Source organism: Dendrobium catenatum, unplaced genomic scaffold, assembly GCF_001605985.2.
Source record: "Dendrobium catenatum unplaced genomic scaffold, ASM160598v2 fragScaff_scaffold_627, whole genome shotgun sequence".
In the NCBI taxonomy this organism is placed as follows: domain Eukaryota; kingdom Viridiplantae; phylum Streptophyta; class Magnoliopsida; order Asparagales; family Orchidaceae; genus Dendrobium; species Dendrobium catenatum.
Window position 1 is genome coordinate 1,012,979 of NW_021319089.1, and position 27,512 is coordinate 1,040,490.

At 34.8% G+C, this 27,512-nt stretch overlaps 1 protein-coding gene across 1 annotated transcript; it reads right to left on the reverse strand.

Annotated features, from left to right (window-relative positions):
- Positions 1–236: 236 nt before the first annotated feature.
- Positions 237–26,492, reverse strand: LOC110112666 (homeobox protein knotted-1-like 1). Its single transcript, XM_020844964.2, has 5 exons — positions 26,061–26,492; positions 25,823–25,951; positions 25,253–25,445; positions 633–880; positions 237–524 (listed from the first exon to the last, which is right to left on the reverse strand). The coding sequence occupies exons 1-5, from the start codon at positions 26,283–26,285 to the stop codon at positions 309–311; spliced, it is 1,011 nt and encodes a 336-aa protein (XP_020700623.1). The 5' UTR covers positions 26,286–26,492; the 3' UTR covers positions 237–308.
- Positions 26,493–27,512: the final 1,020 nt, after the last annotated feature.

Here is a 27,512-nt window from a genome sequence, read left to right on the forward strand (position 1 = left end):
ACACTTCATTTTATGATTGCTATTAGTACATAATTGTAAAAGTCAGATGTCTAAAACAAACAGAGAAGTGCAATAAACTTATTTACAAACACTTTTTTGAAGGATGGCAAACACAAGAATATCGCCATATAATAGTACAAGCTGCACATAAGGCTAGGAGAAAGAAATTTAGGCTTTGTTTGGGACGGGCTTATTTACTACTTTTTAAAGCAGCTTTTGAGTACTAAAAAGTTGTTTTAAGGAGCAGTAAGAAAGCTGTCCCAAATGAAGCTTTAATTAAAAAAAAAAAAGGTTAGCAGTTGAATTATTTAACATGGAGATGAATTATTTAAGTTGAAGGACCTTATGCTACCTGTTTCAAAGCACAGTGTAGTCCCACTAGATATACCCCATAATCCTTCCATTATGGTGCACTGCAGGTCTTCGGAGGGTTTCCAATGTCTCTTTCTTTGGTTTATAAACCAGTTGTTTATTTGTTTTTGGTCAAGACCTGTAAACTCCACCAACTTCGCCTTCTCATCATCCTGTTAGGAGAATATTTTTTTTTTTTCCTTTTGTGATTCCTTGGATGCATTTTTACGTTCGTTTTTCTGCTTATAAAATAAAGCAAAATAGAAGAGGATGGAGATTACCGTTGGGTAGGGCCATTTGTAATGACTGTTCCACCAATCAAGCAATGTCAATCTTGCCTCTCTGGGAAGCTTTCCTTTCTTTTTCTTCTTTGAAAATTCCGTCCTCAGATTACAAAGATAGCCGCTGTACTTTCTAAAGAGGAACTCCTTCAACTCGATCTCAGGAGATCGAGAAGAAGAGACTTGATTTTCTAACGCATCAGCGTCATCATAACTTGGCACTTCTTCAGAGGATCCAACTGCTTCATCTGGTGGTCATCAGCAGATGAAATCGAATGAATCAACAAATAGGCTAACACCGATGAATATGTGTAATGAACTTGATCAAGCAAGGATAAAGTCAAATACAATATTATAGCTAGACAGTTTTTTGTGCACACTGAGAAAAAAGGTAGCCTGTAAGATCACCAATTTGCTCAAAAGGTTTTGGAGTCTTCCATATTATTACCAACTTCATTCTTTATATATATATACTCTTTTCACCTCATCTGTTTGTTGTGATTTGGTTCAGTATACTCATTTTTTTTTTTTTCTAGCGTAGAATTCTGCCACCCTAGAAGTTCTAGCCACAACAATCACATCCCCAACCCACAACATAATACTAGAGGAAGAGATGTAGCACAAGTATAAGAGAAAATGAATGGAAGATAAGGGTGAATTGAAGATACTGGTAATATTAGGATGTAATGAACCAAGCGTTCGAACGAGTTGCTCGTGACTTGGCAGGGGCTGGAAACCCGTCATGGTTTGAGGGGGGGGCAATTGCCCCCCCCCCCCCCTAAAAAAATTAATTTTTTTTTAATTATATGGCTTTTTTTAAGATTGGTTTTATAGAGTTTTGTACCGCCAATTGCCGCCCCCCCCCTAAAAAATAAATTACATGATTTGGGTTTGTTTTTGTTAGATATTGCCACCCCAGAAAAATTATACATACAATGTGGTGGAGGTGTTATTAATAAGATTTTTATTAGGCAATATTGCCTCTAAATACATTTAAAATACTATGGTTTTTAGGCATAATTGTCCAATACAAAGAGAAAATAGTAAAAGGAATCCAAAATATCCTTACACAACCAAAATTTTGTTCAGGGGGCAACTCCGCAGGGGCGGCTGCCCTTGACCCCTGACTTGACCAGGCAGGTCGAACCACCATCAGGGGGTGCTACCCTTTGGGACCTCCGACATATCTGAGAAGCGTACAAAGATCAAAAATATGAATACATAGAGGTCGAGCCAAATTCAAGGCAACACTCCAACATACATTTTAATAGAAATTGAATGATTAATCAATTACAAACAATTTAATTTTTTTTTTGCAAACAAATCATCCATACTTCAACCTATTTTGTTTAAGATTAATTCTAATTAATATATATTATATATTATATAATAATATATATCTTATATTACCTATAAGTTTGCCCCCCCTGAAAAATAAGGCCCCCCCTGTGACTCGGGTCGAGAAGAGCTCATTCATGTTTGCTTAATAAGCTAAACGAACAAGCTTGAACACTTTGATAAATACTCGATAGCCAGATAAACGAGCTTGATCAGCTTGTCATTTGGTTCGTTTATGTTCATGAATAGTATCATTTAAAACTCATGACCAAGCTCATTAAGAAGCTCGATTAAGGCTTGTGTTCGGCTTGAATTAGCTTGAAATAAATAAATAGTTTTAAAAAAGTAAATATTGTTGAATTAATTTAACCAATTTATTCATTTATTTTTAAATAAATGCTAACAATGACTAGAATGTTAATATTTGTAACTAAGAGAAAGGAAAGCTGCTGTACTAAGTTAGGGATCAAACGGTTACAACGGAATGAGGTAGTTATAAATCAAAGGTTGTGATATACTGTAAAGCTGCTATAGCAAAGCAGCTAAACGTTTCCCGTTTTTGGATGACCCGCTTGCAGCTCGCCTCTCCTTGCTCTCTATCCTCCGTGGAACGGATCAGCAAAACAAAAAAAAAAAGGTCAGAAGTTTAGTCCCACACCATTTTTTTAGTAATTTGGTTTTCTATGTAAAAGTAAAAATATATATGAACCGACAGCGAACTGAAAACAAACTATAATGAACTTAACGTGGATTTGAACAAACATAAAGGATTCAATTTGAACTTGCTAAGTGAATAATGACAAATTTGAACTTATATGAATTTGAATCCAAGCAAATGACAATGAAACGCAAGGGACCATGGTTGAACCTGGACTCGAGCTGAGCAAGGGACTTGACTTGAACAATTTGAACAAGGAACTTGAACGAATGAAAGGGACATGAAGTTAACTTGAATACAACGACGGGGACTCAAACTGGACTCGGACTTGAACAAACTATAAATGACATGAACTTGATTTGAATCCGATGAAAAAGACTTGCAAACAGAGACTTAAACAATGAACCAGATATTAGATCAACGAATGTGCAATCATAATATAAGCATTAAATGATAACATGATTATCAAAATAAAAGTTGACATGCAACTATACAATAGTGGGGATCATACTGAATAAAGTTCTAACATATGAATGAACTTCAACAATTAAGAATCAAATTTCTTGAAAATGTGAAAGATGCTAAGGAGGCTTGTAGTGCTAAATTACGTGCTAAGAGGAATCTTATGGATTTGTCCTTAGCATGGGGTGATGTTCCCGTATGTGGGTTGGAGTCTAAAATATATTACTTCTCGAATTCGACGAATGCTTGGAGTAACAAATTATTTCACCTTTTGGGTAACTTCACTTCCTCAAATCTTTGTATCTTCATAACACGCTGAAATTAAAATAGCTTGACAATAAATTTGGCAGAAATGACAAGGATTGTGTCCTTCCATCAATCCATCACTAGAGGTGCTACATATTAAGAAATTGGAAGCATTAGAAGATTGGTTTAATGAAGTAGTAGCAGATGAATGTCTGTTTCCTTTCTTAATCGAACTACGCCTAAAAGGCTGCCCAAATTTGCGAGAGTTACTCTTTTTGCCTCCTAATCTCAAGAAATTAAAGATAGATAGCATTGGGTGGAAAGCTTTGAATTGGAAACAATACACTAGCAACTGCCGCAATAATTCAAAATCTATTCTGCTCAAAACATTAAAGGTCCTTTGTTCAAACATCACTTCTCTCCCTCTGGTTGATGAAATAGCAAGATTTGTAGCATCCAACAACTTAATAATTACAAATTGCCACAATCTCATCTCTTAAAGGGCTATAAGAAGTGGAGTCAACTGAAAATTGTCAGTTCATACTTAGTAAACTCGTTATAAGTGGTCCATCCATGTTGCAAATGGTGTCATAGAGAAGTATTAACTTCACCCACAAGCTGAAGATCAAAGATAGTGACGAGCTAGTTTCATTTCTAATTGATGCAGAGCTATGGTTTTTGCAAGTTAACTCATCCCTTGGTTCTAAGTGTGCGAATGGTTACTCAATTATACAGTAGTCCATACAATCAGTGACAATAGATACTGCAATATGCATACAACATGCCTTTTGCAAGCAAGGGTGATGTGTTTTGCAATACATAAGAACCGCTACGGACCGCTGCAGAAGACCCACTATACACCTAATCTATTGTACACAGTCAAAACACAATGTGGATACTTCAAATATGAGTACCAACGGGCTGTTATAGGAGAGCCGTTACATGCATAACATGTGTTGTAGGAGACTCATCATGAGCTCAACACAGTACCTACAAGCGAAATTTAGCAAACCATCAACGAATACATAACTCACTTACAATGCTCCTACAATCAACCACCATTCAGGAGCCAGCAAATATGTAAATTCATTGCAAATGGAGGAAGACAATACGCAGCAGACACGAATTTCTACAAGTCATTGTAACCCATCAAATATATCCAAAAAAGCCCCCGCGCATGCACTGTAATATGTATTCACATAGGTACACATGAGGGGGCATTCTTATTTAAATCTAATAAAGAAATATCATTTTCTAATATTTTCTAACAAACACTTTTTAGGCCTATGATGTAGAACGGGAAGGAGGTTTTCAGTCTTATGGGTCTTGAAGAGCAACTCGTGAAGTTTAAACATCAGCTTTTGACACTTGGGAAATTCTGGACAGCAAGTAGCCAACCTGGGATAGCAATTCCGGACAGTTTCGGGCAGCCACGGTTGCTCCCAGAAGGGCTGGACAGCAACAAACTGCTGCAGGAATCTCTGGAAAGCAGCTGTGGCAGCAGTTTTGTCTTGTAGAAAACTTGGGAAAACCACTTGGAGGACTTGGGAAGGTCCTGGACAGCAACAGGAGGGTTCTGGCAGCAAAGTTCCTGGTTGTAAAATTTTTGGCCAGCAAACTTAGGGTGCAGGAAACACCAAACCGGGAGAAGAATAGGAGGAATTGGGAGAAGATAATCCAAGCAAAGCTGCTGGGTAGGAGGCGGTCAGGTAAGGCTAGGATTTGGGGATTATTTCCACTTTGCGGGGCTGATTTTGTGGCCAAATTAATGAGGTTTGAATTGTTTCCTAAGTGGAGATTTTGGGATTTAGGAAACAATTTCCTAATACCACCCTAGAGGAGCCGGCTGACGAATCAGCATAGGGGAGGTTGATGAGGTGGATTGAAATAGTCTTCTTATATGGGTATTGGGAAGTTGGAAAGGTTTTAATTAATCTCTTTGAATTTCAAATTCAAATTGATTAATTCAAGAACTTTCTAAATAGGTTTAGTTAAATTAGGAAAGAATTTTATAACTCAAATTGCTTTGAAGTTTGAAATTAATTCCAATTTAAGAGTGGACACTTATGGAAAGAATTCAATGTGTGATTTGCATTTTGGTGGGAGAAGATAGTAGAGAGGATGGAGTTTTTGTGGAGAATAATTTAAAACCCTTTCCTAATGGTCTCTTTAATTTAAGGAGACAGAAAAATTTCACCCAAATTAAGATTTTGAATTAATTTTATGAATGAGATTAATACTTTCCTAAAATAGTTTCTAATTTAGGAAACTATTTGAAATTCAAAAATTTGATTTCAAATGATGAAAATAATTTTTCTAAATAATTTGAACTCTTTAGGGTAAGCATTATGGGGTGGCATTCATCGGGATTGACGAAATGTTGGCCGGGTGGGCTTGGTTTGGGTGGGGCGATGGAGGAGCTAATGGAGAAAAGGGATTGGGTTGGTGGTCAGGCTGAGGTGAGCTTTGGTAGGAGGGGTTATGGGGGTGGCGGTTGGTGGTGGGGATGGTCGGAAGGAGGGGAACAGTGAAGAGGATGAAGATAACGACGAGGAGAAATAAGAGGGAACAAATAAAAAACAAGAGACAAAAAAAGAAAAAAAAAATTAAAGATACAACCGCGAGCCCGGACACATCCTGCGGCTGACGGGTACTATGTTGCCCTTCTCCAAGGGACTTCACGCCACGAGCCCGGACCCATCCTACGGCTGGTGGAAACTTCGACTCCCTCCCATAGGGATTTCACTAACGTTCTTCCCAAAGAACCCAAGTGCAAAACGCAAATTTTTTTATTAATAATCCATCATCCAAATACAAGAGAAGAGATCTCTATATATAAGCCTCAAGAGAAATTAAAAGACACATTCGCCCCTTGGGCTTACATAAGACAAGAGGATAAAAAGAGAAATTACAAAACTAAATTAAAATACACTTAATAAACGAAAATAAAACAAGCTGATCTCGGTCGTCGATCTTCAGCTCCTCCCGGATTAGCATGGACGGTTGGATGTCCGCATCAGCCTAAATCTACATTTCTTAACATAAGTCAAACCTAATACATCTACTCTCATAACCAGGTCATCGGAAGGCCGCCATTTTATATGACCAACCAATTTAAGGCAACTTTGTATGATTTTCTCTCTCGTTAGAGCTACTCCAAACTTTCACATATATGCTCATTTCGTATCCCATATCTATAAGAGTAAAGCAAGCCACTCATCCACCTGAGCATCCTCATCACGGCAACACTTAATATTATGCTTCTCTTTTAATGGCCAAAACTTTCACCATAAAAAACTACAGGTCTCACCACCTTCCTGTAGGATTTTCTCTTGAATTTGAGAGAGACTTTTCTATCACACAACAAGCCCGATGGATTCCTCCACTTCAACCTTCAAACTTGAATTCTACTAATAATATCCCCTATTTCACCTTCACTCTAAACAATATACTCAAAATATCTAAAATGTATACTCGTATTAATGACCTGATGGCACAAAATCACAATACTCCACTAGATCTATTACTACTAAAATTACACTACATACATTAAGTTTTAGATCTACTCAAACGAAAACCTTTAGACTCTAAAGAATCATACACCATACACCAAGGAACAAACTCTTGCAAATGTCCAATGAGAGCATCCATGACTAAAGCAAAAAGATATGGGCTTAAGGCTGATCCTTTATGTAATCTAATTGAAATAAGAAAATACTTAGTCAAACCACCTTGTGTTTGAGCACAAGTAACAACTCCTGCATATATAAACTAATTACTTGAATATAAGTATTATTAACCCTTTTCTTTTCTAGAACTCTCCATAGCACTTCTTTTGGAACTTTTATCATATGCTTTCTCTAAATTAACAAATATCACAAGTAGATCCTTCTTGTTATCTCTATACTTCTCCATTAAATCTCGCAATAAATGTATAACATCCATAGTAGACCAACCCAAACTTGAATCTAAATTGATTTTGAGAAATATTAGCACCATGTTGTAACCTATGTTCTATAAGTCTCTACCATAGTTTTAAAGTATGACACATTAACTTAATTCCTCTATAATTTGCACAATCTTGTGCATCACTTTTATTCTTAAAAATATGAATCATCACACACATTCTCCACCCATCAGACATTTTTTTAGTCTTCAAAATAATATTAAAAATTTAGTAAGCCAATAAATTCATTCATCTCTTAAGCATTTCCACACCTCTATTGAAATATCATCAGTTCCAACAACTTTTCCACACTTCATATTCTTTAAAGCCTCTGTAACTTTGGTTTTACTAAATGCCAATAAAAACAAAATCCTTTATTTTCATTTAGAGTGCTAAGGTAACTAAAGTCAATCGTCTTGTCTCAATCTTCATAAAACTCTAATTTTTCTCTTTTCTTGCACATTAGATAACACCACCAACTTTTTTACTATTACGAGTTTTTCTCTTTGAAACTCCAAGCACATCCTTTGCAACATTATTAACATCACTAGCTACTTCTTTCACATAACATTAATCTCCTCGTGCACAAACAAAATCTTACTACCTAAAATCTCACTCTCAAAAATATTTTTTTCAGTATTCTTTAAATGTCTCCATCTAATTCTAAAACAACATTTTACTTTATTTTTATTATATTATGCCCCTTTATCTTAAAGTCCAAAACTAATAAGAAACCTTGTATACATAAATTTTCACTCAAAATAATTTTACAATCTTTGCAATCTAAATAATATTTTTTTCTTGTATGGAAATAATCAATCTGAATTTTACTTTATTCATTTTTATAAGGTATTCGCAATTACAAAATTATAAGCTATAGTAAAAAATAATATTGTTTTACCATATTAATTAGTTCAAATATGTAAGAATTGATTTATTATATGTTCAAATTGAAAAATTATTTTAGTGGATCTTCAGTTATATTTCAAATATTAGTCTATTAAGTATTTCTTATTATTAAAAGAATTACAATTTTGATCATTTGTTTACTCCCGCCTCATTAACTTGAGCTTCCAAATCAGTTCATGATAGCACTAGGGAAGAAAACTTTGGATGAAGGACTTGTGACTAGCCGTGGAGGCAAATGGAGCGGCATCTTCGCCATTGCAAGGAGCAGAAAGAGGGAGTAGTATCTCTGCTATTGCGGGAAGCAAAATGAAATGTTAAGCTTTTTGGAAGGAATAACTTTGTGAAGGTGTTTTATAGGGGTGTCAATATTTGACCTGACTCAAAATTCGACCCGAACCCAACCAGAAAATTTCGAATTCAGGTCAATTTGTTTGCGATACGAGTCGGTTTCTAGTTTGAGGTTCTGACGCGTTTTTAAAATAGGGTCAGGTTTGGGTTGACCCAAAAACTCGAAAATAACCCTGATCCCGCCCTCACAACCTCCCGAAGCTAAACCATGCTCGCGATCTCTTAATCCACCCTTGCCCTCCCATCTCGTGCTCGTGTCTGCTGCCGTACTCGCCCTCAAGTCTGATGCTGAGCCTCGCTCGCACCGCACCGGCGCAACCTCCAACGCTCGTGCCTACACCCAAACGCCTGGACCTACGCCTGCTCCTTGCTCCCATGATAGACACAACTGAACCCTAGGCGGCTAGGCCTTAGCCCACACCCACATCTGTGACCCAAAAACTTGAAAATAACCCTGATCCCGACCTCACGACCTCCCGTAGTCCAACCATGCTCGCGACCTCTTAATCCACCCTTGCCCTCCCATCTCGCGCTCATGTCTGCTGCCGGACCCGCCCTCAAGTCTGATGCTGATCCTCGCTCGCACCGCACCGGCGCAACCTCCAACGCTCGTGCCTGCACCCAAACGCCTGCCCCCTGCTCCCGCGATAGGCACAACTGCACCCTAGGCGGTTAGGCCTTAGCCCACACCCACATCTGATGCGGACATTCGATCATAAAGATTTTCAAAGGAGGAGACGACGATCAATGGCCGAGATCATTCCACCTTATCTTAATTTGTTATTTGTAATTTTTCTTTTTATTATGAATTTTTTATTTTTACTCTTACTTAAGAGGGTCATCCTATGTAAACCCTAGGGGCATATGTGTCTTGTTTTAATTTCTTAGGCCTATATATAGAAGCTCTTGTTTGTGTAATGTAATGTTGGATGATTAAAAAAATTTGTGTTTGCACTTGTGTTCTCTGGGAAGAACCTTGGGTGAGATTCCTATGGGAGAAATTCATAGCTTCCACCATCAACAGGATGTGTCGGAGCTCGTGGCCTGAAGTCCCTTGGTGAAGGACAACGTAGTACCCGTCAGCTGCAGGATGTGTCCGGGCTTGCGGTTGTATCTTTCTTTCACTAAATCCTTTTCTCCTCCTCCCTTGACTACCGGCCAAAATCCCCTACTTTCCACCGGCCGATTCTCCCATAAACCCATCCACTTCCACAAAATTGGCCTCCCCTTCTCCCTCCCCATGGCTTAGCTCCACCTCCAACACCGCCCTGCCAACCTCTCTAGCTGCCGGTCTCACCAAACTGCCAGCCAACTTCTTTCCCCTTGGCTCCACAAATCCCGCTTCACATTTAAAACCCTTTTCTATTTTAGCCTTTCTAACTTAGTAACAAATTGAAATTTAAAATTCAAATTAATTTGAATTTTATCTCTAAAATTAGGATTCTTAATTTACGAAATTATTTTAATTAGGTTCAATTAATTATTTAATTGGATGTGATTTAAATATTACTCCCTAATTTAAGGTTACAATCAAAGTCCTTTTTAATTATCTTTCCATAACATCTACTCCCCCTTTTAATGCTGCCGGCCCCTTCCCCCCTTCTTCCTCTTTGCCTCCAAAATTTGAATTCCCTTTTGATTAGTTTTCTTTTATCAAACGATTTAAGTTAAGAAAATATGAGTTCAAATTCTAAGTAATTTTGAATTTGAAATACTTTCCTAATTTAAAAAAATAAATAAATAAAAAAGGAAATACTTTCCTAATTTAAGATAGCCTATTTTAAGAAAGTTACTTAAATTAAATCTAATTAGGTTTCTAATTGGATTTTATTTGATTTGATTTAATTATCCATAATATTTTGATCTCAATTAAAGCAAGAAATTCAAATCTCAAATGTCCCCTTTTTTCCCTTCTCGTTCTACATCAACATCACTCCCGTACTTACTTGCCGTCGTGCTCACATCTGCTTGTGTATGTACCCAATGTTCATTTTCTGGGTTTCTGGGTCATGCCGGGTTGACCCGAAACCAAATGGGCCGAGTTCGGGATAAGGATGTTGACCCGAAACTATAACCTAGTCGTGTTTGGGTTAGGGCAAAAAGTGACGGGTCAATTTCAGGTTGGACCCAAATCCAACCCAAAAACATGTATTGACGCCATTAGTATTCTCCACCTTGCTGAGTGCAGAAAAAGCATGTACGAGTAAAATTCCGAAAGAAGACATTTGGGGAGTTGATATAGATCAGGTTCGACTAAACCACTATAAAATCGTAGTTTTCCTTTATTTTACTTTTTCTCCAATTTTTCCTGCGAGTTTTATTTTTTGAGATTTGCGGAATGATCATTTTATGATTGCATTCAGAAATATTTATCAAAATAATATTTTAATATGTTTTTCTATTAATCAAAATATTTGCTTTGAATTACTTCTGAATTAATCTTATGCTTCTCTCAAAAATAAAAACAAAAAAAAAAATGTACTTTCTGAACTAAAGATCTCAAAGTTACATTCTGCGGCAAATTGTTTTGTTGGTCATTAGTTAAAATTTCAAAATAACCAATTCATCCAGCCCATTTTGATTGTGCCACAACACTTTCAAGAAACCTATCAAGAAAGGTAGAATATATTACCATATATAATGAGCAGACCTTTAATAAATTACAAGAAATAATTATGAATCTTACTACCAAAATGCAAGACATGACTACTAAGGTGCACATCCATTCAGCTATCCAGAACCAAGCTAAAATTAACCCCACAAAAGTGAAATTTGTCAACAAGACTAAGAATGATCATCCGTCCACCTAGAAGAGATTATTTTAGAATCCATAATACTAATAAACATTATAGGCATCATGAATATATAGATAACTATAAAAAGATTAACGTAAAAGCCATAACCTATGATGGATTTCATGATCCAAATAAGATTTTAAACGAGCTCACTCAAATGGATGAATTTTTTTATTGAAGTATAGGTTCAGTGTAATATCCAATGCTACAATACCTAGTCTATGTGCACTGAACTAAAGTGAAAATGGTAAATGTTATAGATTTATTTAATTGTTCATGAATTTCTGTGAAATTGACTTAAATAGAAAATTTCATAATTGAAAATTTGGCCCGAGAATGCTACGGCACTAAATTCTCTATCTGAATAAACAAAATCTAAGTCCTCAGGAGCATTGTATTGTTGGCCCTTACGGCGCTGCATTCTCTATTTATTAGAAAGCGCTTAAGAGAGTTGCGGCGCTGAGAACTTGATTTACTAGAAATTTACTTAAATGAATTTTCCCTTAAGAGAACAGTGGAGTTGGGAAAGTTAGCATTACAGTGCAAGGTCACGTTTGAGATTTTATATAAATACCTAAAAGTATTAACCCAACACCATTTCATTTATGTTATCATAACAAAATCACCATTTCATTCGCTAGAAATTCCAGGAGAGGAGAAAAAAAAAGAAAGAGAAAAAGAAAATAAGAGTTTGGAGGCCTCAGATCAAGTTCCATTCGTCAGACAAATTGAAGGAACTGTTCGTCTCGAGATAAGCTTTTGTTACCATAATTTAGTTTTCAATTTGAGAAAATTGGGTAAGATTTATGGGGATTTATTTGATTTAAATAAGTTTGGAAAACTTTCCACCATATAAATTTAAGTATGTCCTATAATAGATGATTATGAGCATTTCAACAATAAAAAACTCAAAGTTTCATTAGGTGATTTTGAATGTGTGACTTTTCATGTGTTTTACTAATTACATTGGTTTTAACAAAAAGTGTTATAGAACAATAAAGCCCTAAAACGATGTTATAAATATTATCTATGAATGATTATATGTTTTACCAACATTGAGTATGTGTACAAGTATTTCACCCAAAAACACTAAGGTTGTAGTACAGATGAGTATTTCATGTTTTCTCATATCATGTTAATACTACATTTAAATATTGATGTTATTGATCTTTCAAGCTGCAAATGTTAAAGTTGGTGGCTATATATTTTAAAAATATTAATGACATGCTACTGATTTATGTTGCAAAGATTGATGTTTTCCTATTCATGTGCTTGAAATGTGAAATGAAACGAGAAGAATGTTGGGGAATGTAGAGGATGCAATGTATGTGGGGGATGTTTTGTGTGCAATACAAATGAAGTTATAAAGGCCCTTACACTATTGTTCATGTATTCCTCCATATGTCTTGACCAAATATGAAACAATCAAGTGGAGGTATAAGTGAAAATGGAGTTATAAGGAGAATTGAGATGTATGTAATTCTCCCATCTGTCTTGGACATATATGGATGATCAAATGGAGGTATAAATTGAAGTAGAGAAGGCATTGGGAAATATTATAATTACGTTGTGTGCTACTTCATGTTATATTATTCATGTTACCATATTATATTCAGTGAAACGCTTACGTTATGTAGTCATATTGATGTGTTGCTGTGAAATATTATCCCTATTATGATGTCTCATTTAAGTAATACCTACATCGTTAGAGTTATATATGCATATTCATAACATATGTTTAATATTAATATAAGGTCATTAAATACACTGCAATGTAAACATTATGATAGTCCAGTTGTAAATATGATCAATTATTCATGTATTATAAATTAATATAATTACTGTTATTTATATAATTATATTGAATTCTGCAATAGAAAGTTTTGGATGATCTACTGAGCATGTGATGGCTCACTTAATGTATTTATAATATTTTAAAGATAAGGTAAAGCCCATGTTGAGTAAATTGGGTCGATAGAGACGGTTGACTAGGTTGAGTCCCAGAATTAGGCATATTTAGCATATGCATCCTTTTGCCAGTCATGATTATATTTATATTTTGATTAAAAGAAAAGTGAAATCATGTTTAATATATATTATTCTTTTAAAAGCTTGTTTGATGAATTTATGCTTTTGTTTTCACGTATATTGGATAATTATAAAATGGTTGTGTTGTATAATGAGGAAAAGTGTAAAGTAGGGAAAACATTCTTCCAAATCATGTCTTGGGAAATAATAAGTCCACTGTCGTGCCCTTTACACAATATGACCCATCAGGATATAACGGGTTGTATTGAGTCGAGTTGTCAGTACCTAATTAGCCGTGTCAGAGCAATGGTTTGGTTGTATTTGAACATAACTGATACATGCAAATTTTATTTATTTTCGTTTTTATTGTAATTTGAATATTATAGTTTTTTTTGTTTTTTATTTTATGTTATCCCATAATGGAAAACATCCAATGATCATGAGTAGGTAGTGCTTGGGCATGACAAACCTTGAGTGTGCTAGCTGTTGACCTCGATTTTGCCCAGACCCTTGGTCAAATGGTTGACTTGGTCAAATTGACCAAGTCAGACCCCAAGACCCTCTCCAATAGGTTCAGTGAGTCGACCTGAGTCTGTTGAGCCCAGACCCAGGCTTTGAGTCAACCCAGTTGACCAAGTCAACCAGGGTTGACCACTTAGCCCATTTAGAGCCCAATTTGAATTCAAACTCATCCAAACTCATTCATGGCTCAAACCTCATACCCCATTGACCCAATTGGCTGATTTGACTAAGTCAAATGTTGACTCAGTCAAATTTGGCCATTAATGGGTCATAATCACCCATTAGGAGCCCAATTAATGCATTTAAAGGCTCTAATTTAACTCCTTCGAATTTCAAATGAATTCCACGGCCAAAACCGACATATTTCCCTCCTAATTACTTAGAGATTTGATCTGGGCCGTTAATGTTAACCCTAGGACTTTAAATAGCAAAAATTAGGTCTTATTTAGGATCTTTTTCAAAATTCTCGGAATCCAAGAGCTCCCAACCGAAACCCCTTCGTGAGAGAGCTCCTGGATCTTCCCTCCATCTTTCCCGACCTAATCCCGACGGTGAAACCTCACCGGCAGCGAGATCTCCGGCGAACCGAGGCCAAGGAACTTCCAACTCGTTTTGCGTGCGATCTAGACGTCGAGAGCTCGCAATTTCTTCTTCAAATAGGAGCGTGGACAGTCTATAAGTGCAACAAGCCAGATATCTCTCGATTTCATCGAGTATTTTCGGTAAAAATCTAAACCCTAGTTAGAACACTCAAAGCTAAATAGCTTTTTTATATACTTCGTTTTAGATCTCGAAATTAGGCCCCCACGATTTCTGTTCATGTCCATGACTTGCGTTTAAAATTTCGTGCAATTTGGTGGAGTATCGAGAGAGAACGAGTCGAAATAGTGATCTAGGGTTCGGGTTCGGCTGTTCGTCCGTCTGAGCTGGATCGCAACCGTTGATCTTGTGATCAACGGTTAAGATCAAGCCGTTTCGCGGTTTCAATCTAACCGCGGATCTGATCCCGCGGCTCTCACGCCCGTCCGGGCGCATCTCGGCCGTTGATCTCAAACCGCGGAAGATCCAACGGCTGCGGACCCTCGCCGACGTGGTTAATGAACCCGGCGCTGATTCCAAGGCCACGACAATCATTGGCAATGATTGCGCTGAGACCGCGGGAGCCTATCCCGCGCCGCCGCGTGGCCCGCCGCCGCCCGATTTAATTAAAATAAATTTAAAAATTATTTTTTAAACCTTATTTTCTTCAAAAAATCACCAAAAATCCATTTTTGATCCGATTTTGACGCATAATACCTCGTTTTGATCGTATTTTCATTCTCTACACTATAAAAACTTGTTTTTATAAAAATAATGTATGTATTTTTAATTATTAGTGAAACAGTAAAAATATATATATATATTATTTTAAATATATTATTTTAATTATTTTGTTATTACTATATTATAATACTATTGTCTTATTATAAAAATAATAATAAAATACATTATTATTTTAGAACATACTATGTATGTTATATTATTATATTTATCAAAAAATATATATATAATACTTATTTAATATTAGAAAATTTGTATTATTAATTAATTAAATATTTTATAAATTATTTAATTAGTTAAAATTACATATAAGATACAAATTAATAATAAATAAAATTACTAATTATTAACGTCAAAACCAAGCAAAAAATAAGATACAAAATAACTATATTAATTAATTTTTAAATAATATATTATTATAAATTCTAACAATTATAATAATGTAACAACAACAAAAAATAAAAATCTAACTCCCGTTTGAATCTATCGAGACAAACACTTTATAAAAAAATATTGAATTCTGTACACTTTAAAAGGTTGGTTTTGCTCAAAGATTTGAATCTGTCTGCGAGTTATTTTGAAAAACAGTAAAATGAATATATTTATTTAAAATATCATATTAATTTTATTTAAACTTCGGTGAAATTTCATAATCCGTCGTTTTAAATCCGAATTTGTTGCATGCAACCCCTTGACTTTTCAGAAAAATGAGCTTTATATTTTAATAAACTGTTAATCAATCAACTGATTCACTTGTACATGGAATAGATTTACTAACCTTAGGATTGCAAATATTAAGTATTTCCATATTATTTAAATATTTATTATTATAATTATTTTGAAATTACAAATTATTTTCAAATCATTTTAAAACCTCGATTGGGTGGTCAGTGGGTCTCCCTATACTTATGTATTATGAATTGAATTATTTTTAATTATTTTATTTTTTAAAAAAATATATATTTATATTTATAAGTACTTTTAAATTATTTTAAAACTACTTATACCTAAATCTTAATTTTGGGAGACCCGTTACTTCATGAAATTTTAGACATGGGTTCCATATGTGAAGAGCAATCATGGGGGAAGTTGATTAGTGGATGATTGAGTGTCAATCATTCGCTAATCCTTTCTTTAGTTTTATTTACTTTTTGTTTGTCGTAGCTTGCATGTATAGGTCGCACCACGAGCACTTAGTCTCGGCTCTCCTAGATCTAAGGACATGGCGTGTTTATTTTGTTTATGTGTTCCCCTGCATTTATCACCTTGAGAGTTAGATAAAACATCACTCTTAACTCCTACAACGTAGTGACACCCTGAGGACAAAAATTAAGGACTTGTCTAGAAAATTTAGAAATTTTCTAGGGACTAGGATAGACCCCGGAACGACATGAAAACTTCAACACTTAAACTTAGTGACATCTGAAATATCCCAGAATTTTCTAGGAATTTTTAGGGCTTGTTAGACCCCTTAGTTAACTAACCCTAATTAAATTGCTGAATAAGGCTCCGAGACCTTCCAAAAATTACAATAAATACATCTTAGGTCAGAAAATTACCCATAATACCTCAATCTGACCAAAATCTGATCCTTGACATTAGATAAATAGGGCTCCCTAATTTGACTCTAGGTTGACCCTTAATTTGACCATAGGTGGAATTTACCATTTTGTCCCTAATAATTTATTAAAAATTATTAAAAATCCCAAATTTTCCCCAAACACTTGGGAACACTCTCTCAGGTCATCTTTGACATTTGGGGGTGATTCCAATCAGTTTGGAGTTGATTTGGATCAAAACAAAAAAAACAAAAAAATAGCCCTTTATTAGGAAATTTAGAAAATTCCCTTAATTACCCGATCTTTAGAAATCCATCTAATTATAGAAAATTCCAAATTAGGCAAACTCACTTGCATTAGACTCCAATTAGGATCTAATATTTATTAAAAATCTTAGGTTTCCAGAAAATGGCCTAGATTAGAAAGTCAAATTTTTGGTCAACCGTAGTTCATTTATGACCCGAAACTTAGAAAATTCATAACTTTGCTTAGAAAACTCCTATTTTAGTGTACTACCTGTCTAACTACTCGTATTAAGGTCTAGTATTTTTTTAAGGTGTTAAGAGACCCAGACTTAGTCTTTTTCCCATAGTGACTTTTTGGACCCTTAGCCTAGTTTTTAGGAGGACCTAGAACTTTCTAAAATTGGCTAATATCACTTGAACTTTAAATATCAGTATCCTAAGCTCTTAAAACTGATCAACAAACTGAAATAATTAAAATGAACCCTAATCCACTGATATTTGAATTTCAACTAAAATATCATTTTCAGACCCCCAACAAACTTGAACTCTAGATAACTTTAACTAACTACCCTGCTTAAGACCTATCTAAACCACACCAGCCTTACACACACATAGAATTGTTTACTAGGGCACCACTTCTAGATCCAGGTTAGGCCGCTGGGTTTTACTTTTCTGATGTGTACCGGAGCTTTTCGTGAATTTCATTGCATGCTGTTTGAAAAATAATTGGTGTGTTTGCTTACCTTTCCTGCACTCTGTGTGATGAGCGCTAGATTCACCCCTAGGTTAGGAGCGTGATATATATATATATATATCTACTGTTTTTCCGTGTAGGTGGCCATGCTCAAGCTAATAAAAGGGGGTAGCATTATCATGATTTCTAATAATATTTTATGCAGGTGCTTGCTCAGCTCCCCCTAAATAAAAATGAGAGTTAAATTAATAATTATAACTGTACAGGTGGAGCTGCTTAGCCCTCATAATTAAGAGCATGGCTTGGCACAAGGTCAATGGTTTGAGTTATTTTCATTTTCATATATAACTGCTTGGGATTTTTATTAGGATAACCATGCAGGTCCTTTAAAATTTTTCTGCTTTATATTTGATGTAAAATTTGTAGCATTTGTTAAGAGTTGTGAAAATGGTCTTTTGAGTGTGGATATTCTTATCCCACTTGAATCCCAAAAGAAGAAGGCATCCTCATAGGGGAGAGTCTTCTTCCATTTGGGAGAACGAGTGGGATGGCTTTAGATATCTAAAGAGAAAAGGCAATCATCCCCAAAAGGGAGAATTGTCTCTTTATTTGGATATTCAAGCCACGATGGATCCAAGGAGTCCAAGGATGAGAGATCCAAGGAGTCCAAGGAGAAGAAGACACCCAGAAGACTGAAGACCAATATTCCACTCAAAGTCATTTGCGTCTGTCATAGGCTTAGAAGTCCAGGTTGTTAGCAGTGGTGCCCGGCCACTTTATTTTTTGCATATCTGGGTTGTAATAAGGGCAATTTGCCTATGACCATTTAGTTGATTATTTTTGGATTTATATTGATGTGTTTACCTGGTTGCGTAGTAGAATTATCTGCTTTTTATAGATTTCTTTCTTGCATACCGCTTTTATTTTAGCCTGGATTCCGTTAGGCTCATTAAGGACTATAAAATTCTTCTACTCGTAATTAATATTTAAAATTTTAGAATTTTAAATAACATATAAACTTAACGAATCTAGGAAACTGCCGGAATCGTCCGGGGTCGCATGCATATTACTGCATCCTTCTTTCCTTGTTATAAGACGTCTCCCTGCCTGCGGGTAGAGTCCGGATAATCTGGCCAATAAGGATGAAGTGCCGGACCTAGGGAGACCCAGTCTTTTCAAAAAATTATTTTCTATAAGCATGTTTTTAAAGTTCTATATCATTCATGAGTTGACATTTCAACTAGCATGCATTGCATTAGTAACTAACTAAATAAAATTTAATTGCATTAGTTAGGAGCATCTGACCCACATAAGTCTAGGACCACTTAGGAAATTCTCTAGATGTCGGTCCTATTTTCAAAGAACTGTACCACCCACCTATCTCTCATAACTGACTTGATAGCATGGTTTTAAAGCAATTAGGTGATTAGCTGGCTCCCTAAATCTAGGCCGGGATAAGTCCAGGTTTTGCACTGCATTAGCTAGGACACGGATCTTAGTGTTTCGTAGAACACTAAGCCCAACCTAAATTTAGGATTCGAGGCTACTAAATTCGGTCTCGTAGTATGCCTTAAATAGTAGGTAGGTCCCTTCTTTTTAGGGGCCCTAAATCCTACTTATCTGCGTCACAGGATGACGCCACCTCCATCTTTTCTCTCACGCATGTGATCGAGTGCTTGATTTATTTTCTCTAGTTTCTGTTTAGTGCCCTAGAGCCTCCGAATGCTGATGTGGACCACGCATGTTGATTCAGCCCTTCGGACCTTTCTTCCCTTTGAGTAGGATTTCCTAGTCTGTACCCTCGTACCGATTCCACTTTATGAGAGGATAATGCATGATCCTTAATCGAGAGTTTTCTCGGGCTCTTGCCTGAGATGTAATTAACCACGGGGGCTTGCGCCCGTGGGAAACTCGATCCCACATCTACTAAACCCCATTCGAACTGATGTATCGGATGGGGGAAACCCGTGATTAGGTCGTGTATATTACTACACATTGAGGTGTGTTGGTGAAAGCCTTTATCTTCAATAGTTAGTCGTATGCACGATCCAATCTGTCCCTTCCAATTGACCCGTTCGCGCGGTGCTCTTTCGGAGGTCCACACTAGCTACTTGGGTTCTTTGGTCTTTTGGGCTGCTGATGTTTTTCGGGTTAGGCCTTGGCTGCTTTGGTTTTGAGTTGAATTATTGGGAGCTACTTAATTCTAGCTCATTATTGCTTGAGCTCTGACTTTAGCTTATTATTATGTAAAGTCTTTCACTGGTTAGCTCATTAATGGAGTGGAATTATTGCCTCTTTCCTTTCCCTGTGTCTCTTCGGTTTTTCCCTCTTGTCTCTCCTTCTCTTGGGTTGTTCCGATTCCTCTGACTCTCCTTCCCGTGGGTTGTTCTGATTCCCTAGCTCTATCCCGATTCCCTGGACGTCTGCTCCTTTCCCATGGCTGCTTTACCCGATTTTCTACGCTGCCTTTTTGGGTGCTGTCTTGGAATTAATTCTGGCCTTTTTTTATTAGTTCATTTGGAGGTAAATTGTCTATTTGGTTGCCCCCTCTTCTCTTATAAATTAGAGATATTTTTGACATGAGAAGGTTGTTAAATATTTGAGAAAAGTTTCTACAAAACCTGAGGGTTTCTTCTACCTTCGAAAAGCTTGAGAGCTTATTCCATTTCTCTCTTCCCTCTCTATTTCATCTTGGGCTTCTAACCTCTTCTTCTCTACGCAAGTTTCACTCCACTTGTATCTTTCTTTTTTAGCTATTTGAGGTGTTTGTTGGCTGATTTGGTGACATTTTCTGGAGCTTTGTTCGACGTTGGACCTTGTTGCTGTGGTGGATCCTTAGTTTGCAAGCCCTAAGCACTTATCTTATTTTACCTACTTTTCGTTGCAAGTGAGGAAACCACTTACCGGTTGTTCTGAGGATAGTATTTTTATTTTTAAATTTTGTTTCGTTTGTTCGACTTTGGTTTGTTTTGGTATTTGTTTTGTTTGTTCGACTTTAGTTTGTTTTGGTATTTGTTTGGATGTCTGCATTCTAGACTGAATCGAGTTTTGTTCTAGTTGTCCTAGTGTTCTCCTCTATTGACTCTTTCTTTCTAGTTGGCCTGCATCAATAACTAAAGCCATAGGAACGATCAATAGATAAGTGCTAAGAAGTTGGGGTGGTTTAAAGTCACCAGACGTCGATGTTGAGATAATATTGGGCATTGTTGTGAAATCAAAGTGGTAACCCGCCAAAGTGAAATGAAAATATTCGATGAATGGGGTATCAAGTGCGGACGAATGATTTGATGTTGTGAATAAGAAATAAGAAACTTAATTTTTATAAATTAAATAAGTAAAAAAATTAAATACAAGAAATTATATTTAAAAAAATTCATAAAACATTTAGGATACGAGTGTCGGACACGTGTGTCCAATTTATATTTAATATTTTTTTAATTGGACACGTTTTCGGCTTGTCTGACACGTGTCAGAGCAGTGTCGGACACGTGTCGTGTTGGATAAGTGTCGGACACTGCACACCTTTTTGAGGAGAAGTGTCGGTGCATCATAGGAAAGCACCTACAAATATTTGTGAGACTGAAGCCTCCTCATTGTCAAGTTGTTGTAGAGCCTAAGATGGCTTATAATTGGATTTTAAGATGAAAAACTCATTTGATAACATACAGTTCCTGAGAATAGAAAGGTTTCGTTAATATAGTATTCAATTAAATAGAAAAGCTAAGTGTTGGTGGTTAAACCAGCAAAAATAGTAGTACAAAGGGAAGTTGAATACAAAAAAAATTTGGGAAGAATTTGCTAAGAAGTATAGAGATTTATTTGCACCACCATCTGCTCGACAACAAATGCAGAAGTTACTTTTAAGGCTGGTATAGAAAAGAAAATATGTGATGCAGTATGAAGATGAGCTCATTATATTGGTCAGATATGTCTCACAATTAGTTAGCACTTATGTGGATACATGTTATAATTTTCTGGGATAACTAAGGGGTTGTTTGGTTTCCTGAGAAGTGTAAAGTATTCTAAATGCTGGAGGTTCGAGAATATTAGTGTTTTGTTTGAAGTAAAATAAAAGCGATGCAAAATTTTAGTGCATTTGGAATTTACCCTCTAGTTCATTTTTTGTATATTTAAAATTCCTCAAATTTGGGTGAGTTCCAAATACACCAAAAATTCATTGCACTTGTTGTCATCTGACTTCGAAGTATTGGATTGCAAATTTGCTACCGAGCATGTCTAGTAAATCTCTTAATCCTCTAATCATGGATAAAACCATTAATGGATTTAACAACTTCATCCAACATCTTAATCGGCTAAAATAGACGCACCAACTAATGAACTTAAAAAATTCATTTGGCCTTAAAAATTTTCATCGAAAATAAATGAAAAAATTAAAATATAAATATCCAAATATTTGTAGGAAAACGAGCTATATTTTTATGAAAATATTAAATACGATTTTATTTAAGAAATGAGATTACAAAAATATTTAAAATACTAAAAACTAAGGAAATATCTGGAAAATTTCTCAAAAATCATAAATAATATTTCTTACACATGAATAATTTAGATAATCTTCTAAATTTAAACATGTAATAATTTGGAAAATATAAGATATTTTATAAATATATAAAAATACTAATAGCAAAAATATTAAAAATATAAACAGTTTGAAGATTATTTATTGGATGATTTACATAAATGTATTAAAAAGAACCTGGGCATACTATGTCATAAATCACTACTTATAAATTATAAAATAATTTTTAATTAAAAACCTAGTTTTGATTAATAAAAGTGGTTTTCAATTAATATTCACCCAACTAGTAATTGAATTACATAAACATTCATCCAATACATAATTTATAAGAATAATTGATAAAATTTTAAATTTTACAAATTATCATAAAATATCATATTTTAATAAACTAAGAATATCACACCTAAAAAAATTATAACTTGATTAAATAACCAAATTACCAAATTTTCACCAATAAATAAAAAAAAATTTAGGAAAATCCAAAATAAAATATTAGGGTCAATTTATAACGTTAATGGTTTGATACCTTTATAATATTAATCATCATATTCGGAAAATTAAAAAAAATTAGCTACAAAAGATTTCTGTTAAACAAAATTTGGATATCATTTATCTTTTTTAACTTAAATTAGAAAAAAAAAGCGAATAATTCATGCAATCGTATAATTCAATTAATCTGATTTAAATAATCAGCTTATAATCTACCAATATTTTGAAAAATTCATAATATTATTCTCTTTTAATATTTTGATAAATTAAAGACATTAAAATTCTTAATTCACTCACTTTTTCAATACCATAATAATTTCTATTAAGATTAGAGAGAGACATCATAGAAGGTTTAATCACATAAAATGTCAGACTTCCTATGACCCAATTAGGAGAGTAATGTATTAGATAATTAGATTTGACCTACGTAAGGAAAGGCAGAGGTAGACCTAAAAAGACTTTATTAGAAAATATTAAAAATTACATTTTTTTTTGTTAAATTTAAATAAGAATTTGCCAACCCCATGTAGTGGGACAAAGGCTTTTATTGTTGTTGTTGGTGGTGGTAGTTAAATATTTATGATTCATCATATTATGGAAAAAAGTGTTATTTTGAATTCATAAAAAAAAAGGGCTAACATTTTGAATTTTGCTCAATATAGATGAAGAGTAAATCACCAATCAAACAAAATTTTGATAAATTCTAAATATTATTACTCAACTCACCCATTTTTCTTAAATTATGAAATTTTTCATAAATTGTTATCAAACTCAATTTGTTTTAGATAATTGGATTTAAAAAAAAAAAAGACATTATAGAGTTTCAGGCAATTTATTTCGATAACTTCAAAATAGTAATCATCTCTTCATTTTTATAAATTAAAATTTATTTTTTATTTAGTAAATTCTAAATATGAATTATCAATATCACTCATTTTAATTGCAAGTCATAAAGTAATTTGTAGTTAATTTATGTTGGAAAATTTAGCTAAGTATCATTGCATGTGCAATGTTTGTATTGTGAAACACTGCTACAGGTCAAGACAATAATATGCTATATTAACGTTTTAAGTTGAAGAACCACCAAAAAGTAAAAACTATAACATATTCAGACTATGATATTGTTATCATATATTTTATGTATAAGTTCATACTATGACCATTCAACAAATGATTAAATTATTTTAAAATTTTGATAAGATAATTAAAAAAGAGTATTCTATTGTCTCAATTATTAGAATTGTTTTATATAAACTTGGTTTGTAACCTTTACAACGAGTATTTCACACAATATATCAAACATAATTTATTGAATATGAAAACTAGACAAAATATTAAACAACTGTGAAAATTAAAATAGAAAAAAAACAATAATGAAATAACAGAAGCAATAAAATAATAGTAAGATATCGAACATAAGAATAAACAGACTTTCAAAAATTCATGCATCACAATTTTAATACATGAAAAACGAAAGCATCGCTCACAAAACATTCACATCACCATTAAACCAAATTTTTAAAGGCATTCATATCATCATTCATTAAAAACAACTGACCTTCAATATACAAATACAAAAGCAAACTTATATGTATTTCTAAGAACTAAGCATAAAATGATCAAGCATCATATAAACAAAAATGATTTTATCGAAATTTGCACGAATTTAATTGCAAATATTAAAAATTAACAAATTAGCTAGTGTACTCAGCTCAGAATGCACACAAGCCCACAAGATCAGGAGCTATTATTTTGTGCGGACACCGAATGTTCTCCGGTCCGGTTAAGTGCTCGGTACCGCTCCGAGTGGTACCGAGCGTGGGTCCTGAGCTCGGTACCGAGAATTGGGGTAACGTAACACATTTTTATTGATCTCTGGACGCCCTCTAGATTCCGCACATAATAATAAATCCAAGATCAGGCAACAGATATTAAAAATATTATATGTATGTTTAATAACAGCAAAAGCATCCAATGATCTTTGGACGAACTTAATCATAAATACTAAAAATTAACAAATTAATGTACTCAACTCACACCAAGCCAACGCCCAGAGTCTGCACTCAAGAAAAGAGCTCAAATTCATATTGACTACTGGGCTGCCATGGGAACCCTAACAGTAGAAGAACAATAAACCACTGTAACAAGAATCCAGAAACCAACAGTCTTTCCATCTTCTTTAACAAGCTTGCTTTAAATAGAAGCTATTGTCCCGAGGTCGAAAGCTGGCGCCTTTTTTCAGAACTGAGGAAGGCAAGTCGCGGCAAAGAAGACAAAACATCTATGCTTTCTTCCTTCCTATCTCTATTTCTCAGAATCCCTAATAATCTCACGCCCTACGTCTGTGCACTAAAACTAACCTCTGACACGCATGTGCCCTATTGCATGCCCACGATTTGACTGCTCCTGCTACCCTCCAGCCCCTACCCTCTCGCAAACGAGCGATATGTATATATTTTTTACTTTTCTTTGAGGGAATAAATATAGAGGAAATAGGACAAAAAAGAGTTAATTTGTTTACCGAAGGTGAGAGCACCACCAGTGCTGGCGACGGCCGTGGAGAATGCAGTGGAGGAGGACGAAGTGGTTGCCGCAGCGGAGAAGTTGCAGAGTTTGCTCAGCTGCGACTCGATACTGGCGAGAAAGGAGACGGCCTCGTCAAATGGCTTGGAGAGCTCATATTTGTACCTCACCAGAACCCGGCAGTAGGAATCCTGGACCACCAACCCCAATCCCAATCCCAAAAGAGAAAAACAAAAAACAAAAAAACAAAAACAAACCAAAGAAAAAACAAAAGAGGCTATCATATGAAAACTAACTCGAAATCGAAAGATTCCCCAAAGAGGGTTTTCAAATGGCTTGGAGAGCTCATATTTGTACCTCACCAGAACCCGGCAGTAGGAATCCTGGACCACAAACCCCAATCCCAATCCCAAAAGAGAAAAAAAAAAACAAAAAAACAAAGTGGTATGTATGTAAATTTCCCAAAAGAAAAACAAACCAAAGAAATAAACAAAAGAGGCTATCATATGAAAACTAACTCGAAATCGAAAGATTCCCCAAAGAAGGTTTTCTAGGGACGGTCGCTCACCATGAACTCGTCGAGCTCCGGATCCGCTCCGATCTCCCCCACTTCACCGACGCTGCCACAGTATCTGCCAGTACTTCTTTCTCGAGCAATATCTTCAAGAAGTGTCGCCATCTCCGGTGGTGCCCCAACCTTTTCCTCAAACCACAAAACAATCCATCAGTATATTTGCTCTCTCTCTCTCTCTCTCTCTCTCTCTCTCTCTCTCTCTCTCTCTCTCTCTCTCTCTTCTTTTACCAACCTTATTGCATTCGATGTACGCCGAGAGCAGAGAGGAATATCGCGGGTGGCTTGCAATCCGCGCTTTGATAAGATCCGTGAGATCCGCCTCCAGAAAGCCGCTCTCGTCTGCAGCTATCTCGGCTCCGTCAAAGCGGATCTCTCCTTCGCAGCCAACAGACAGCTCGCCTGAGCCGACGATCGTCGCCCGAGGGATCCCCGGATGTATACAGTATAAATCCTCCATCTCTCTCTCTCTCTAATTCGACTTCCCGTTTCGTGGCGAAGAAGAATAAGAGACAGCGGAGTTCTTTTGCTACGAAGAAGTTTCAGGGTTAAACGGTAAAAGGCCAGCCAAAATCGCTCGTCTCAGCCGCAGCAAAAGCAGTAGCAGCGGCAGCGCACACTGCGCCTTCCCCTCTGCGCCAGAAACTGCAAAAAATACTGAGGCAGATAACAAGACGATACTCTAACAAAACTCTGATTACGAGTTGAACGTACTGTAGCATGAGCACTAGTCTCTAGATTCCAAGTTACTGCTGTTTTTTTTTTTAATTTACATACACATCACTTATTTTATGCTATTCGCATATCAAATATTTAAAATATTAATATTATACATCTATCAATATATAATATTTTAATATTAAATATATCACTCATACAATTCATTTCTATTATTTATACCCAAGATTGTAAAAACCGGACCGAACAACTAACCGAAAGAAGAAGAGGTTCACGGTTTGAACGGTTCGACCAGTCTAATCGGGATCGTACCGGATGACGTAATAAATAATAAACAATAAAATTTAATAAAATTAACATAAAATAATGTTATATTCAAAGGTTTAAGATAAAAAATTAAACAAAATAAAACTAGAAACATAAAATTTACATAATTAAGTAAAAGAATTATTTTAAAAAATCTTCACATAAAAGAAAAAAAATCTAAATCTCTAAATTAAAGAATTTAACTCATAAAATATTGATAATTTTAAATTTAAACATTTTGTCAAATTTTAAAATTAATTTACATATGACCATATAATTAATTTAAATTAATACTAATATGATACATATTTAATATTAATTAATTCTAATATAAGTTTATAAATTAATATAAATTATTCTTATTTTATTATTATATGATTAAAATATATTTTACATGTTATGTTATATCTAATTTTTTTATAAATTATATCTAAATCATTAATAAATTATTAATGATAAATATTTTTTTCTAGTGATAAATAAATAATATATTTTATAATAAATTTTTATTAAATAATAAATAATTTACAAAAAAAAAATAATTAATTAAAAAATCTATTTAAAAAATAATTTTTATCTGCATTAGATATGTTATGAGCTCATACATACTCAACCTTTTCATTAATCCCACTCCAATTGAAAGACTTTCTTGTTATTGTTTCTATAGCATTTTGAGTTCCTTGTGTAAAGAGGCTCACATTTG

What these genes read in the sequence shown, in the direction of transcription:
- LOC110112666 (XM_020844964.2), bottom strand. Translation starts at nt 26,285, where the DNA reads ATGGAGGATTTATACTGTATACATCCGGGGATCCCTCGGGCGACGATC. An exon ending in CGGAGCTCGACGAGTTCATG is followed by an intron (nt 25,446 to 25,822) that starts GTGAGCGACCGT and finishes TTGGTGGTCCAG; the next exon opens with GATTCCTACTGCCGGGTTCT. An exon ending in TGGTGGTGCTCTCACCTTCG is followed by an intron (nt 881 to 25,252) that starts GTAAACAAATTA and finishes GATGACCACCAG; the next exon opens with ATGAAGCAGTTGGATCCTCT.